Raw genomic sequence first — 17,526 nt, 5'->3', positions numbered from 1 at the left:
ACAGAAATATCTGGGCAGCAGCAGCAAAACGGTAGCTGGAATAATCATACAGTGTGAATCACCCCTGCCAGGCCCCTGAATTAGCACTGAGGGCTTTCCAATGCAAATAATCATCTTGATTTATCACCGAGGAGGTATCCATTTTATGAGAGGAGAGGGGAGTTTAATTTAGAACACACTGAAACTTCTAAGCTAGGGAAATTCAGTGGAAATGCCTAGCAAGTAATTGGTAGTGCAGAAATGGAGCTTGGAAATGGGTCAAGGAGGTGGGTATAGATTCAGAAGTCTTCTCCACGCACTTGAAAATTGAACATGAGATAGGAGTAAAATTTCCAAGGGAAATGGCAAAAAGTGATCAAAATAAAAAGCCAAGAAATGAGTCTTAGGAAACAATGATATTGGGAGGGGGTGGCAGAGAGAGGAGAAGAAAGGAAGCGAAATATGAGAACCGAGATGACAATACCCATTCATCTCACGAGCTAAGAATACCATATCTTCATTAATAAATTCATTTCCATTTAAATTTCAAGGTTTTTAATGAGGATAAAAAATGTACTACTCTGCAACAACCCATTTACTCGCTCGGAGATTAAAATAGATTACCCACCCGACAGGCAACTGGACAGTATCTGTAATAAAAAGCAAAATGATTTTTTAATTCAATGTTCCAGAGCTAATTTATCAAGATTTAAAGTTTTTCCGAAGAAACAGAAGAACTTTTAAACATGTATGATTTGCTACACATCATAGTCATTCATTTATTTAACAAACATTCTACATGTTTGGCCTGTGCTAGGTGCTCTGGGCCTAGAGTACTTACCCTCCTGCAGGCTGCCTCATCCCCTGAGCCCATTTCACACACTGCTCCCCCTGCTGGTGTGTTGGACTTTGTCAACTCTGTTCCTGCAAGGATGACCTCAAGAGCTAATCTGCTAACATTTGTTAAACCCTAGGTTTGTGTGCCAGGCACGACACTGGGTGCTTTACATGGGTTTTCCCACTTAATCTTCAAGATTGAGTTGGATCATCCCTATTTTACAGCTGTGGAGGCTTAAATGTTAAGAAACTTGCCTAGGGACTTCCCTGGTGGTCCAGTGGCTAAGACTCCATGCTTCCAAAGCAGGGGGCCCAGGTTCCATCCCTGGTCAGGGAACTAGTTCCAGCATGCATGTCGCAACTAAGAATTTGCATGCCTCAACTGAAAAGATCCCACATGCTGCAACTAAGACCCGGTGCAGCCAAATAAATAAATAAATAAATATTTTAAAAAAGAAAAGAAACTTGCCTAAAGTCACAAAGCTATTAAGTGCTGCAGTCATGACTCAAAATAGGCTGGCCAATGCCAAAAGAGTGCTCTGAACCTTGCTACTCAAAGTGTGGTCCTCAAACCGGCAACACTGATGCTACCTAAGAGTTTGCAAAAATACAGAATCTCAGGTCCAACCTCAGACCCACTCAATCAGAATTTGGTTTTAACAAGGCCCCCAGGCGATCCCTCTACACATTAAAATTTGGGAAGCACAGAACAAAGTCACTCCACTATGTAAACTTCACTTTAATGGATGCTGGGGAGATGGGGGCAATCTTTCCCCTGAGTTGCAGTTTGGGGGGAACAAAGGTATGTGTGTCTTCTCCAAGGACAAAAGGAAGGACTCAGACAACAGGTTCTTGCAGTTTCAAACACTGGAGATCCGCAACGGTCAGGACCATTTCCAAAAGCAGCAGATAAGGAGCTGGGTCTTGAAGCCAGAACATTTTCTCAATTCATTTATTAAAACTCGGTGCTCTTCCAGATGGACAGGTGCCCACATCAATAATCTGGAGTTAGCATCTCCAGCCTGGATTCCATCTTCCAAATAGAATCCAAATATCAACTGGCACCAACAAGCAGATTTGAAACTTCAGGGAGAACTTACTATTATTTATTACACTGTTTATCATATTGTTCAGCTTAGAATTGCCTAGTATAATTCATCATGTTCAGGACAAACTAGTTTGCTCCGCAGTATCCCTTGTTCCTCAGGTATGAATACAAACACTTGGCGTAAAATGCAGATGCGAGCCGGTTGGTGTGCAGGCCCCCAGTTACAGGTACTGCATTCAGGGTGTGGCGTTGCCTCTTAAGTCCCCTTTCTGAGCCGCGCCGGCCTCCTCCCGCTCGCGTGGGGCCCAACAATTCGGCCCCTCTCACCGCTGCCACTTTAGTCCTTGTTACCAACTCACCCTGGCTTCCTAGGGCCCTAACCGGCATTAGGGCCTGACCCGCCGGCGGGTCGCCTCGGACCTGCCCAGGCCTCTCGGCGGCGCCGGTCCCCACCCGCACCCCGCACCACCGGGAAGGGGTGGCTCTGGCCGGGCTCGCACTGGTGGCCCGGCTGAGCGGTGGCGGTGGCAGACGGCGAGTCACGTGCGGCGGTGGGGGCGGAGCGCGGCCAGCCGGGTGGGTGGAGAAAACAAAGCCCCCAGCTGTCAGCAGAGGAAGGAGGCGACGGCGCCGGAGCAGGTGAGTCAAGTGCATTTAAAGCGGTACCGCCCTGGCGCACCCCGACACCCCCCAGTCATGGCGCAGTCCCTCCCCAGGCCCGGGCTGATCGCGCCTCCTCCCGCCGCCGGGGGGCTGCAGTCCGCCCGTCGCGCAGCCGGTGGGACCTGGGGTCTTCGAGCCCCGCAAGAAGTTGTGCAGCGGTCGGCGCCGTGACCCCCGGCACACGCCGCGCTCCCGCGGGCCGCATCCCTCCTTCGGGGCCCCAACGCCGTGCACCCCGGGAAAGGGGAGGGAATCAGGGCTGCCACGCTGGCAGAGGCAAAGTGGACCGGTTCGGGGGCTGAGGGCCGGGCTGGCCAGGACAGGGACTGTTGGCGTTGGAGGAGGGGGTCTTGCGAGTGCGCGTCCGCAGCGCGCGGACCTCAAGGCGACAGAATTGGGGCGCAGAGACTGAGAACGGGGCGCGCCGGCAGGGGCTGCGCGCTTCGGGGCAGACCAGGAAGTGCAGCGCGCGGGAAACAGCCGGCTGGGGACCAAACCTTGGACCCCCGGCCCAGCTGCCGCCCCCCAGGGCTTCCTCTCCATTCCGACTCCGGCTCCCGCTCGTGCTCTCGGCGCCCGGGACGCGGGAGCCGGATGGGTGGGAAAGAGAGCGGGTTGTTATTCTGATCTCCAGTGGTTTTCTTCAAAGAGTACCCTGTGCGCAGGGCGGGGGCTGCTCAGCGACTCCCCACTCTATTTGCTTAAGAAATTTTTCAGTCCACCCTTCGACGGTCTGGGCGATGACCAGAAACCCCACAAAGGACGGGCAGGAGGGGTGGGCACGGAAAGACCCTCCCCTCTACCGGGAGCGCTCGGTCATGCAGCCTTTCAGACCCCGAAAGGGCCAGTGGACTTGGTCACCCCCTTGAGTCACTTTGCCAGTCCCGTGTCAAGGGCCGCCCAGTGCAGAGGACAGAGCTGTAACCTCCGAGGCAGGGGCGCTGCAGCCATTTGATCAGGAGGAGCCTTTGTCTTAACCCCCAGCCCCCTTCTGCTAGCCCTCTCTGGGTCAGAAGCGCGTGCAGTAATTAATATTCCAAACATTAGCTGCCCCTTCACCCGGGCACCAGCCAACACTGCTGTCTCCTCCCTGCGGGTTTTCTCCATCTCTTGCGCACTTCCTCTCCTTTTCCAAAAACATGGAACGCGGTCCAGACCCGCTAGGCAAGAGGAAGTCACTAAACGCACTATAGTGCAGTCACGTAAAATCAAGGGTTAAGTGTTCAAACCTGCACCCGCCCGCCTGCGAGGAGAAGGAAGAACTTTCTTGATTAGCATAGTATCTGCCCTGGGGCCGCACTGCGAGGTGGTGGTTCGGTCCCAGCGAGGTGAAGCGTGCAGTCCTGTCTCGACTGAGGTTTGAAACAGCACCTGCTTCTAATCTGAAGGACCCGAGCCTTCCAATTTTGCCGAGCAAGACACTGTGGAATGAAACAGAACAGAGATCAAAAGGTAACCGAAAAAATAGCAACGTTTGAGATACTTCGCTTAAGCGCTAAATTTAGCTAAGTTTTTAGCAAGGGGGTGGGGTGGTGGCAGGCGTCCTTGTCTAGCCAGCGTCCCCTCTGGAAAAGACCCGTGCTTTGCTAGCGTTCTTTGCTGCCAAATTAATTAAAATACCGGTTAGGGACTGTCAACAGATCTCTAAGATAGGAGATCTGGGAGCCCACCGAGTGGTGTTAGGTAAGCTTAGCCGGCAGGTTTCACCTGCATGGGAAGAGCGATGCTTCTTCAGTGCAAAGGTTCCTATATCTTGCTACCTGCGGAGCTTTGAAAAATCCTGATGTCTATATCTCATACCAACCCATTTAAATTAGACTTTTGAGATGACAGGTTTGGGGTTGTTGTTGCTGCTGCTGCTGTTGCTGTGTGTGTGTGTGTGTGTGTGTGTGTGTGTGTGTGTGTGTGTGTGTGTGAATCTCCAGGTGATTCCATTGTGCAGCCAAATTTGAGAACCAGTGAGGCAAGGGCAGAGTTCAGTGGCCGGCCCCTGCAAGCTGCAAGACAAGATGCCAGTTTAACTACCTGGGTGGGTAGGGAAAGCCATGCTGAAACTGGGGTGCTGCTGACGAATGTCTGGGTGGGGTGGGGTAGGGGGGACTGTCATCTGGCAGCTTGCCTGGCGGTGGAAACTGCCACATCATTTTTCAGTCTCTCAGCCTAGGGTCTGGTTCTTGGTGGAAAAATCGAAGTTCAGTGTCAGTGCCTGGTTTCTGCACAGTTGTTAAGGATACGGTAGAAACTTTATTCCAGTGGTGATTCACGTGTAGCAGGTGGTGGGGAAACCCAGCAGAAACTGATTCGGAGCAGCCTGGTGAGTCAGCAGGCTGCACTCCAAGGCGGATCCCAGGAATAGGAAGTAATTACATGGAGTAGCTTATTGACATGCACGATTCCACTCCTTTGAAAGCACATTTGAATATCTGATCAGGATCTGTCTGCTTGTACAAGCCGCTCCCTTTTCCAGCACCCTATTCTACCTGCTGCGTATATGGCTCTCTTCTGTTAGAAGAGGAAACACAAAGCCAACCAGATAGATGTCTTGTAATTTCCTTGGTGGGAGGCATATAAAAAAAAAAAACTGTTGGAAAGTGGTTTGGGTTTTTTCAATTATGCGAAACAGGATGAATTTGCAATACATAAATTTTGAATACAACAAAGTCAACTGTTTGATTACACATTCAGGGATAAATTAAAGGATCTATTTAAATAGAAATGGTTACATCTAACATCTTATGAGGAATTTTATGTTATTAACCAAAGGTTTCTTGCTTAAAGGCAAGAAATCATCCTCAAGGCATGATCCTAATTAGATAGCCTATTTAAAGACATACTCAGTGTATGAAATACTCATTTTTATTTTTATTACTATTAACTTCAAATTTTATACCTCTCTTTTCCTGATTATTCTTTATATCATCATAACTCTCTTGCCTAAACACTCTTCCCCGTTCTCAGTTCCTTTAAGGGGGAACACCCACTCCTAGCACACAGCAAGCATTCACTATTGTGAGCTACTGAATTTTATTTGAACCTCTCGTAACACCTATGTACCCTGCTTCGTATTCTATTATCTCGAAGTGGCCTTTAATGTCTACAGCCCCTATAGCACAGAGTACAGGCCTTTTGTGTTTGTACTGAATATTATCAGAAGGTGGGGAGAATATTTATAAGCAAAGCATCCTGAGTACATTCATTTTTATTTTTTTCCAGGGCAGATATTCTGGATATGTAAGGGCCAAAGTTCTGTTACAGTTCTTAAGAGTCATAAAATGGTAGCTCATTTTTTCACTTATAAAACATTTTTACATAAAACAATTAAGCATCCTGACCATAACTAATAATTGTCATAATACTTAACTACACTCTCATGGATCCAAGATTCACTTCACGAAAATTTTACTCTCTACCCATTATTATGGAAAGAACACATATTTAACCTTGTGGATGCCAAAAGGAGCTAATTAAGCTAGGAGAGTTATTTCAGAGTAGGATAAATGGCAGATTAATAGTTAGATAGCTTGTATTGTCTTCTACGTACATTAAAACTAGCACAAATACATTTAAATAGGCAGCATATTTAAAGATGGGAATTTGGATGTATTCCTTGCTGGATACCAGAAAAAATAAACGCTAGTAAGAACTTCCAAAAGCCAAAATGACATAAATGAACCCATTCTCATTTCTCTGTAGCTGAGAAAAGTCACTGAGAATGCACTCCTGATATTTCAACTCCTTTCTAGGGAGGTGTAAGATACTGAAAGGCCGAAATGTCTAGAAAAATGGGATTAATCCAGATTCATCACAAACTGTTCATCAGAGGATGGTAATAGCTCTGTGATATTTACAAGAAGGCCAAAGAGGGCGAGGTACAATGAAAGGGTGTCACCTCAACGGTAGAAGCTTTGAAGTTTTCGAGAACAGATGAGAACCACCGAGTCTTATTACCTTAAATTTCTACAGCCCGTTGATCTTATTAACCTATCAGAGCCTGAGCACAGTTGGGTACATGGTATTCTCAGGTGCCGAATAGCACAGGTCCAAAAATTAAATGATATCCCAAAGTGGGGAGAAATCTGGAGTCCTCACTCCTTTTCCAGGGTCTATTCTATCATCCTGCTGTTTCTCGACTAGCTTTTGATGTGACCTTGCCTGGAGGTTTAGGGTCGGCAAGCTCAGTTCTAATTATCTCCTCCCTTCTTGAAGTAGGAGAAACTCTTCACCAACATCATGCTCTCATTTATTCTCAAATTATCAACCTTTGGACTAGGCCAACCCCAAACAATTGGAGCCATCATTGGCTTCTTATCCAGACAAGCAAAGTAAGAATGTTTAACTTGTATAAGGCCCTTAAATGTTAGTCACATCATCCAGCAAAAGCTTGAATGCCCTGTACAGCATCTTTACTACTTAGACCTTCAACTGATGCTTCACTGTCTTCCTGGCAGCACATCCCATTCACAGGAGGCTCTCAGCAGCATTCACCTAACTGGAGACCACAAAGAACGAACCCAACTCTTTTGCATGTTCACCTGCAACCATCCTAAATGTTTAAAGTGAACTTATTCTCCTTAATCAGGACAATCTGGCTACAGTATTTCAAATCTGTTAATTGCACAGGTTTTTTTTTGCTCCACATCTGTAACCACAAATTTCAAGAGAAGTATTCAAAATGGCGGTTTGTTAAAACAGCGCCTCATAGAATAGAATTACTGGTAAATTTGCTTCCAGTAAACCTAGTAATCTACACACTTCCAAAGTGACTCCTGACAAACTTCATGCAATGGCATTAAGCTTGGATTGAGTTGAAACCCATGACTCCATCAGCAGATCAACAAACTCAATCAAGGATCAGCCAACTATGACCCAATGTCTCTTTTTTGTATGGCCTACGAGTTAAGATTGGTTTTTGTATTTTTTTAATGGTTGAAAATAGAGCAAAAGAAGAAAAATGTTGTGGACTCTTGAAAAATGATATGAAATTCAGATTTAAGTGTCCAAACTAGTTTTGTTGGACTACAGTCATACTTATTTACTTATATCCTGTCTATGGCTGCTTTTGTGCTGCTGCAGCAGAATAGAATAGTTGCACTGAAGACTGTATGGGCCACAAAGCCTGAAATATTTACTGAATATTTACAGACAAGGTTTGCAGACCCTGGGTTTATTCTAACTTAATATACTTCCATTTTAAGTGAGAATTTGCTCACTGAAAACCTTAATATTTTTTCAGTTTTATTGCCCTTTAAAGAAGGGAAAAAAATTTCTCTCCCAACATAGGTCAACTAATCTCTAAAGATAGTTTAGTTTCATATTCTCCTTTTGTGTGTATTTATTCCCCTTTGAGTATATTTGCAAAAGCAGCACATTTCTAAATAATATGTGAATTTTAGTAATGTGGTCAACCGTAAAACTTCTGAACCTGAACAGCGCAAACAGTGCAATACTAACTTACATTGAGCTATGTCACTGTTTCCAGAGCTCTAGAAAATGGGAAAACACACCCTTGACAGCAAGCCCATGGTCACGCTTGCCTCAACTCTTTAGCCCTAGAAACTTCCTTTTCCTCCACCCTAGGAAGGTATTTGTATTCTTGTTTGTTTTAGTCTATTAATGCATAATTTGAGGATCTATTCAGATTTTGACATTTTTCATTGACTGTCACTTCATACACTTAAAACATGATGTGGAAAACTTAATACCTTGGGAAATAGCACCACTCTTCTCCGGTATACATTTAAGGCAAATTGCTTACTACTTACAAGGGCGATGATCGTTAGAAAATAAGCAGATATACATATAGTCACTTATATCACTAGGGACTGACAATATGCCATGGGCAATTTAGTTTGAAACTTCCAAAATCAAAATTAGGTCAGATTTTGATCCAGAAGTTTAAATTATATGCCTTCTGCTCAAGGCCAGACAGATTATTCTTAAGATTCTAGACGGAATATTTGACAGGACAACTCCATTGATAGGAACTTAATTTTTTACTGTAAGTGTTGCCTCTCGTAAAATTTCCTTTGGTTAAGAGAACTTCCTCTTTGATGGCTTGTTAATGCCACAGACTGTTTGCAAATGAGTTTCACTTAGATTAATAGAGCAACTTTAAGGGTTGTATACAACTCGTGTCCTCTTCATCCCTTCCAGAATCACTATACCTGCAATTTAGAGACCAAAAAAATCAAACACTGCATTATAAGTAACAAAAATTTCAAGGTGCCTGAGATCAGCTAAATCATTTCTAAACACAAAAAACATACTGTATTTAATCCCATCCTAGGACTATTGGTAGTAATGGCTTGTAGATAACTAACTTCCAAGGTAACTTAACCCACAAGTGTTCCTGATGGGGTAATTGGGGAAGGGGAGGAGGGGAACAACGGAAGATACATTGTATAATTCCTATGCTGACTGGGTGAGGAACTAGTCCAAGTGAAGTTATTAACTTTCCTCTCTATCATAATTTACATTTCACTAAATTTTTTTACTAAATACATTTTGTTTGTTATAGTGTCTGCCATACATATATCACTCATAGTTCTCTCCAAAGTAGTTCCTAAAATTAGGAACTAATTGGATTGACTATATTTTTACTAGAATAGGGAATTCATAATTATCAATTGCTCAAGTAGGGGCAAAACACTCAAAAGCATTTTGCTGACAGGCGAACCTTGGTTCTAACTTGGAGTTAATTATAAACATCATGGCAGGGATGACTATTGGCATCTGAAGTCAGTAGAAGGGAATATAAGCAAGAAAAGGCAGCTGGAAAATTAAGTAATTCCTGTTTTTTGGTTTTTGTTTTTGCTGAAGTATCTGAAACTTTTTATTGGCTGTCATATATAAAAGTGAAATCGGAGGACTAAACTACCCTCTTTAAAAGCTGGTAAAGTCAGCTTTCAGCAGCTGATAAGCAAGAGGGGAGAAGTGCCTGCAACCACCTTACACCTTCCTTCCTTCCAAGATAATGTTAAATCCAATCAACCTGCCAAAATGTGATATATTCAGAAGAATCTCTCATGAGTCTAACTAAGAAACCACTATCTCCATTTCCCCATGAGCATCTTCAGCTTTCCAGAAGTGGAAAAGACAGGGAACTAGAAGAAAAACCTTCCTGCTTTGCGCCACCTGGTCCTTCCCCAGAAAGGAAGCTATTGATATAAGACTCCTGTTAGCTTCACTTCTAGCTTGCCCTCTATCATTTTTTTTTAAAATGTGGTCTTCTGGGCACAGATCTCCTAAAAGGAGTTTCCATGAATCAACAGCAGTGATAGCCAAGTGCTCCATGTGGTATTGGCAAGTCCAGAAAGCAATTCCCTGTGCAGTTGGAATGTTTAAACAACACTCTCAGTGGATCTGTTCATCCTCCATCCCAGCATCTGCTCCCATAGCACTTAAATGTAAGTTAGATTCTAGGGGATGTTTTTAGCAATGGTTGCTGGATAAAATAAAGGATGCCTAGTTAAATCTGAATTTCAGATGAAGAATGATTTTTTTTTTTTTTTAGTATAAGCATGTCCCATATATTGCATGGGGTATACTCATGCTGAAAAAAATAATCTTTTATCTAAAATTCAAATTTAACTGGGCATTCTATTTTTTTAATGGTGATTGATGAAGTTTTATTTTTGTTTTCTTTTTGTTTTTGCTCAATTCTGCAATCCTACTTTTATCCCATAATCTCAAAATGACTAGCTTTCCTGGTCTGTAAAATATCTGATCTTAGACTATATTTCTGGGATAATAAAATATCTGAGCTGCCTTCACCTACTAAAGAGAAAAATCAAGCCATTTTTGGAAGTTTTCTGCACATTTTGCTTAATTAAGAAGGGAAATAAAAAGTAAAACCAGATCTAGAAAAGAAGCAATTTTTTTTAATTTCTAAGATTATTTTCAGATACTTTCTATTCTTTCACAGACCTTTTAATAAAATGGATACTTTAATAGGTAAATTGTTAGTTCAGGTGGGGTAACGTGAGAAACTATTAACCATGTCCATAGGACATTACTGATCAAAGTTCAGCCTCAGGTGATTCCAATGATGCCTTGCTAGTCAAGTGAGGTCCTGGGTCCTCAGCATCACCTGGGATGCCTCAAAATACAGAGTTTCAGGCTCCACCCCAGACATTCTCAATCAGAATCCTTACTTTAACAAGATCCATAGGTAATTCGTATATACATTAAAGTTTGAGAAGCCCTGAAATAGAAGATCCACTTATTCACCATAAATTTTTATGTTTAATATCACGTTGCAATAATCCTTAAAATGGCTCTTTCAACACATAAGAAGGAATAGTTTCTTTTGATCAAATATCTTCAAGATAAGCAAATGTATTTCCGTTTCATTCACAGGAAAATTCTAAACGACCATTTCTAATGTTTCATAATGAGCATATGTAACAGAATAAAACAAATGTAAGTTTAACAAAGACTCTCACTAGAACTAATTCAACAGCCTATTATAACATTCTAGGCTGTCCTTGATTAAGAACCTACAAATTAGGTGGCAAATAGTTCCTGGACCTCGTATCACCGGTAAATCTTTTTTGTGCTTTTTTTACTTCATATAATGCCACTTACATAAGAATGTTTATCCAGCACCACACAGTCATAGTATCCCTAGGTTCCTCTAAAACTGAACAAAGGACACACAGGTTGGGCCTATGGCAAATTCCAAACTACTCTTACGAAATCCTAAGTTTTATAAAGTAGTTTAAAAGATTCCATAGATCTTACTCCCTTTTGAGTTCAAAAACCTCCCTTCTTTATGCTTGTCTGCTTGTCTTTTAGAAGTAATAGGGTTGTATCATAGAATTCTGGATATTAGAGCGAGAACATCAGAAGGCCTGGTGTTTATAACCAGTTCTGCAGCAGACTGGGTGATTTTGGAGACCTTAACATCCTTTGTCACCATCCCTCAAACTGTTTCCTCACCTGTCAGAGACAGTGGGGTCTGAAATTGTCTCACAAGATTCTTGTAAGGATCAACTTAGATAATTGTATGTGTGGGTCTTCATGATGACTGTGTTGTGTACTATGTGGTCCTATGATTTGTTTAGTGACTTGCTTCAGATAGGGCTGGCAGTTGTGGTTTCCCACAACACGCCTGATTTGGAAGAAAGGTGATGGTAATTTTAACAGTCCCATCTCTGCAACCATCGAGCATGGATCTGATAGACACGCAGCTTGAGGCTCTATGTCCACGGCAACCATACCTCTCCCTTCTGTGCCTTAAAGTTCTCCTCCTGGCTGGGGACAGCGACATGTCCTGGGGTACCACTCATGGTTCTGTGAAGTCAAATGACAAGGTTTTCTCCTGCCAGAATTCTATACAATTCCTCCTGCATTTTTTCCCAGGAAAATTTACTAATGGGTTATAAAAACATGCTTCAATATTTTTAATTAACTTCTAAAATAATATATTATTCCTTTGAAAGCACGTTTTTATGTCCTCACCATAAGCATGTCATTATATAATTGTTGTAATCAGTTATTAAGTAGCTTGTTGTCTTAAACAATCACATAATCCAAGATTGGAAGAAGCTGCGTGGTCATTTTGTTAAAGGAACCCCAGTGCATTATCCCCTCCTACCCCTGCCCATGGAGGAGAAACTCATTTGTTGTTGTTTTAATAAATTCATTACATAGCAAATTCATTACAAAAGCAAATTCATTAGTGAGAGTCTGAAAAAGTTGAAGGAGGGGCGTGAGGGGAAGCCCTTTTCATCTTACCGCCTTCATGCAACTATCACAAATTTATTTCTATTTTTGTGTAAAGCTCTTATTGTCTGTATTCGCAGTCAACAATATTTCACATAAAAAATTTCCTTAGCATATTGAATGCCGTTTCGCACACTCAGCAGTGTTTCTAGCTTTGGTGTCTTTGCACGTTCCTCTGCCTGGGGTGCCTTTCCTTAGTCATGCTCAGCCTTTGTCTTACCTCAGGTGTTAATCCTTTTAGGTCCCCACCCCTCACAGCGTGCTCCACGGACCAATGGAGCATCTTGTAAATGCCCAAGCTCAGGCCCTACCCCAGACATTCTCCATCAGAATCGGTCCTTTAATAAGATCCACGGGTGTCTGTTGTTACGGGTTAACATTTGAGAAACATTGCTCTGGAAAGTCTTTCCTAACCTCCTAACCATTGCTTGTGTCGTCATTGCCACCTCCCCAGGCCCTCGTGCAGCGCTTGACGCGTAAGAATATATTATATTTGGAATAGCTTCATCGTTGTCCAGCACCACTGCTTTCATAGATGAAGAAATGCAGAAGAAAATTTTTCTTCCTGCTGGGAAATGGGGTACTCAGGTAGGGCTCTCTTGGTCATTGGCCTGCAGTTCAGAGGTCCTGTTTTTGTTTCAGTGTTTATTATGGAAAACTTATGGGGCGGGGGATGCTTCTGTGCAAGTAATTTCTGAAAGTCTGCTGCTGGAACTTTCTTTTTGCTTAAAATATTAATATCTATGAAACACCAACACCTCTGAAAGGAATCGCGCTTTACACTTGGTGTGAAGGTGGAGCAGCTGCCAGGTTTGGCTAAGTGTTTGGCGAGAGAGAGACACTGGTTACCTGACGGGAGAAGTTACTGAACACTAGTAGGTGATGGAAAAGATAAATAGTGGAATTCTGCAAAACAACTAATTCTGAGCGATGTTACAATAGCTTTGTCTTGAATCATATCATCAGTCACTTTTCCACTTAAAAAAAAAATCACACTTTTAAATCTATAAAAATCTCAGTATAGGGCTTCTCTGGTGGTCCAGTGGTTAGGATTCAGCACTTTCACTGCAAGGGGGCATGAGTTGGATCCGTGGTGGGGAAGTTCCGCATAAGGCGAGTTTCGGCTAAAAAAAAAAAAAAATCTCAGAATGGACTTTTCTCCCCCATCCTGTATCTCATCTATGACAAATTTCATCCACCCCCTACATTCAGAGCAAAACTGGTACCCTGGGGATTTTTCTTTTCAAATGTTTGTTTTTAAATTGTAAACAAAGTGCAGGTACATCTATACTGATGTTTCTAAACTCACATTCAAACTAAGCAACCCCTAAACCATGGGGAGCTTTCACTGTATTCATGAACCACTTTTCATTGTATAAGAAGGGTTTTGTGAACTCGGGGATGGACAATCTGATGGAGGGAGGCTCAGCCCTGGAGGCTGCTGTTTTGAAGTAGCAGGAGACTGATTAAGGCTTTGGAATCAAGTTGTACCCAGAAACAAGAAACATCTGTCCTGCAGGGCTATTGTTCGTCATATTTGAAAGGAGCGAGAGGCTCCTGGTACTGCTTACTGACAGCTCTCACAATTAGCCACACAGACCACAAGGAGTATAATTATATTCGAGACTGTGTGGCTTCCCTACCCTCCCCCCTCGCCTTGGGAGTCACCCGCTGTACTTAACCGTCACCATGGACACTGACTCCAGAGGAATCGTGAATCTGAGTTAGGTTTATCCCTTGTGGAAGAGTGTATGAGGTTGTCTTTCTGTCCTAAACTGCTTATCTGAGTGTCTGTGATGATACCATTCATGGTAATTTGCCCAGACTTTGGACCTTGGGTGGAGTTTGTAAGTCATTTTGACGCCTCCAGAGTCTACCTTGTTGAGCAATCTTGACGCAAGTGAGCCATGCGGGATGGGTAGAACCATTGTGTGCTCTATACGCTGTAACTTCACGCCTAAGTCCGCTTGAGTCATATTTTCCCATGAGGGTTGTGGCCCTTCCCAGTGGAAGGAGACTTGTAACATACTTGTGAGGCTTAGTGGTGTTTTAAGCGTTGCTCTTGGAATCTGAAAGCTCTGTGCATTTTTTGTTCGTTTTTCACATTTCGGGGATTTGTTTTAAAATGTTAAATAACCTTGAGACAAACCTTGAACTTTATGTTAATAATTTTGTATGAATTTGGTTGAGAGAGTTTTAACCTTGATCTCTCTATCCGAAAAACGATGCAGAGGTTTGTTACTAATGATCGTGAGTAGAGGCTCTAGAGATTAAAGATTAAAAGAGTAAATTAAAATTATTCCAGCCACGAAGAACTAGACAGATGATAAAGAAACAGCAGCAACATCTACCAAAATATTCAAAAGAAAAGTAAACATGAGTTACATAAGACAAAAAATTGGTTCTCTAATTAACCTCCTATTCAAACAAGGATCTTCTCTTAAAAAATCTTTGCAAGTTCTGCATAACTTTGTCCTTACTGGTTTTATTTTTAACAATGTCAGTTTAAACTGACTGTCAAGGGGCCTGGTTCGCATCCCAGTTCTGCCCGACGGGCAATCTGAAACAGCTCAACTCACTTGTGGCCCCAACTCATCGATAAAAAATAAGTCTCTTTTTTTTTTTCTCCTCGAGGCTTAGTTCCCCAACCAGGGATGGAACCTGCGACCCCTGCAGTGGAAGCGCAGTCTTAACCACTGGACCACCAGGGGATAAGTTTTTAACTTATCCTTCCCCCACAAGACATTCCAGTGCTCTGAAAGGTTATTGTTAATCCCGCTTTCTTAGAATAAAATATAGTAGAAAATGCACTGAGAACTGTATTTTTTTCCCCTCTGGAGAATCTACACATTTTTCAAAACAGGAAAATATATAGTTTTGGTAGTCCCTTACCACACCGAATGACTGAGTTAAATTGTAACAGGCAGACGTAGTGGTAAGATTCAGACTTCCGCTTAACATATGGAGAATGCCATTGCAGCTCGTCAAAATAGGAAAGCAGTGGGATTTCTAGCAGAGCAGATGCATTTTATAACACATCCACTCAGAAACCCTTCTGCACTCACTTTTCCCTGTGCGCATGGTGGTTGGCATTGGGTTCTCTCTCCACCAATCAGCTTGGGCTGAGACACAGAGACGTCATATATCACATCCTGTTAGAGGGATGGGAGGAGGTGGGTAAAGCAGAACCACTGACTCAGTCTACCATTGAGTTGTATTGTGCTGCCCCCAAATACAGGCAAAGACTAAAAGCCTGCATCCCGTGGTACAAAGGGCATTCTCTTTTATAAGACTAGCTGAGTGCTAGAAAAAGTAGAGAGGCCAAATGTCAACAGTTGTGGCCAGAGGCAAGAATCATTGCCACTGTTATCTTATGGCCCTGATACCATCATTAATGCCAGTGGTGCATGAGGAGGGGTTGGTGATGAATAAAGCCTTTCCCTGTCTGGGCCACAGTCACTGCACTCTGGGCTCCCAAGACATGGCTCCGGGATGCCTTCCCACTCCTGATGGGAGCAAATGCAGCAGGTGTGTTCCACCCATCTTAGAGGTCTGGCATCTAAGTCTGTTCTGGCAGAAAAGGTCTCACAAAATTGGTACCTCTCATTTGCTTTTCATTATGCCAGGTGGGGTCATAGTACAGTTGACCCTTGAACAACGTGGATTTGAATCACTCAGGTCCACTTGTATATGGAGATTTTTCAATAGTAAATGCTACAGTACTGCATGGTCCCTGGTTGGTTGAAGCCTCAGACGCAGAGGAGCCTTGGATAAGGAGAGCCAGCTATAAGTTATACTTGGATTAACCCCCACCTCGTTCAAGGGTCAACTATGTTTTTAGAGCCACACGCAGCCTTTGGCGATCATTTCATTTAATCCCATTATTTTTCTAGATGAAAAACTGAGGCACGGAGACTTTCCTTACTAAAAATTTAGTAATTTCAGAGTCTTAAAGTTTTCTTTTTTAACTCGTTTTCTTTTTTTTTTTTAAGAACTTTTATTGAGATACAGTTAACAGACAATAAACAGCATATATTTAGAGTGTACAATTTGGTATCCCAATCTCTCAGTTCATTCCCCCCCAACCCTCCCCGCTTTCCCCACGTGGTATCCATGTGTTTGTTCTCTACACCTGTGTCTCTATTTCTGCCTTGCATTTCCTCTTTCATAGTTGTTAGCATTTGCCTTATGTATTGAGGTGCTCCTATGTTGGGTGTATATATATTTATAATTGTTATCTCCTCTTCTTGGATGGATCCCTTGATCTTTATGTAATGTCCTTTCTTGTCTCTTGTAACATTTTTTATTTTAAAGTGTATTTTATCTGATATGACTATTGCTACTCCAGCTTTCTTTTGGTTTTCATTTGCATGTAATATCTTTTTCCATCCCCTCACTTTCAGTCTGTATGTGTCCCTAAGTCTGAAGTCGGTCTCTTGTAGACAGCATATATATGGGTCTTGTTTGTGTATCCATTCAGCCAGTCTGTGTCTTCTGGTTGGTGCATTTAGTCCATTTACATTCAAGGTGATTATTGATATGTATGTTCCTAGTACCATTTTCTTAATTGTTTTGTTTTTGTTTTTGTAGGTCCTTTTCGTCTCATGTTTCCTGCTTAGAGAAGTTCCTTTAGCATTTGTTGTAGGGCTGGTTTGGTGGTGCTGAATTCTCTTAGCTGTTGCTTGTCTGTAAAGCTTTTGATTTCTCCATCGAATCTGAATGAGATCCTTGCTGGGTAGAGTATTCTTGGTTGTAGGTTCTTCCCGTTCATCACTTGAAATATATCATGCCACTCCCTTCTGGCTTGCAGAGTTTCTGCTGAGAAATCAGCTGTTAACCTGATGGGAGTTCCCTTGTATGTTATTTGTCGTTTTTCCCTTGTTGCTTTTAATAATATTTCTCTGTCTTTAGTTTTTGTCAGTGTGACTACTATATGTCTTGGCATGTTTCTCCTTGGGTTTATCCTGCCTGGGACTTTCTGTGCTTCCTGGACTTGGGTAGCTATTTCCTTTCCCATGGTAGGGAAGTTTTCAACTATAATCTCTTCCAAGATTTTCTCAGGTCCTTTCTCTCTCTCTTCTCCTTCTGGGACCCCTATAATGCGAATGTTGGTGCGTTTAACATTGTCCCAGAGGTCTCTTAGGCTGTCTTCAGTTCTTTTCATTCTTTTTTCTTTATTCTTTTCTGCATCAGTGATTATCACCATTCTGTCTTCCAGGTCACTTATTCACCCTTCTGCCTCAACTAATCTGCTATTGGTTCCTTCTAGTGTA

General features: G+C 42.6%; 1 protein-coding gene and 1 non-coding gene across 4 annotated transcripts in view; both read left to right on the top strand.

Annotated features, from left to right (window-relative positions):
• The first annotated feature begins 1,080 nt into the window (after nt 1–1,080).
• On the top strand, nt 1,081–1,153 carry TRNAW-CCA (transfer RNA tryptophan (anticodon CCA)). Its single transcript has one exon. It is a non-coding gene; the product is annotated as a tRNA-Trp (tRNA).
• A 1,297-nt stretch (nt 1,154–2,450) lies between these two features.
• Nucleotides 2,451–17,526, top strand: part of MAPRE2 (microtubule associated protein RP/EB family member 2) — a 152,434-nt gene continuing 137,358 nt past the window's right edge. Inside the window, exon 1 of one of the 3 annotated variants that reach the window (XM_057699705.1) lies at nt 2,451–2,503. Coding sequence is in view for 1 of the 3 variants with exons in the window: in XM_057699703.1 (XP_057555686.1) it covers nt 3,956–3,979 (24 nt within the window). In the remaining 2 variants the exon portion in view is untranslated. Of the gene's footprint in view, nt 2,504–3,816; nt 3,980–17,526 lie in introns of those variants that run through there. The other 2 variants (XM_057699703.1, XM_057699704.1) reach the window with 2 other exon arrangements.

Source organism: Hippopotamus amphibius, chromosome 11 (genome assembly GCF_030028045.1).
Source record: "Hippopotamus amphibius kiboko isolate mHipAmp2 chromosome 11, mHipAmp2.hap2, whole genome shotgun sequence".
Classification (NCBI taxonomy): domain Eukaryota; kingdom Metazoa; phylum Chordata; class Mammalia; order Artiodactyla; family Hippopotamidae; genus Hippopotamus; species Hippopotamus amphibius.
Note: the sequence above shows the minus strand (reverse complement) of the source record. Positions and strands in the feature narration are given on the sequence as shown.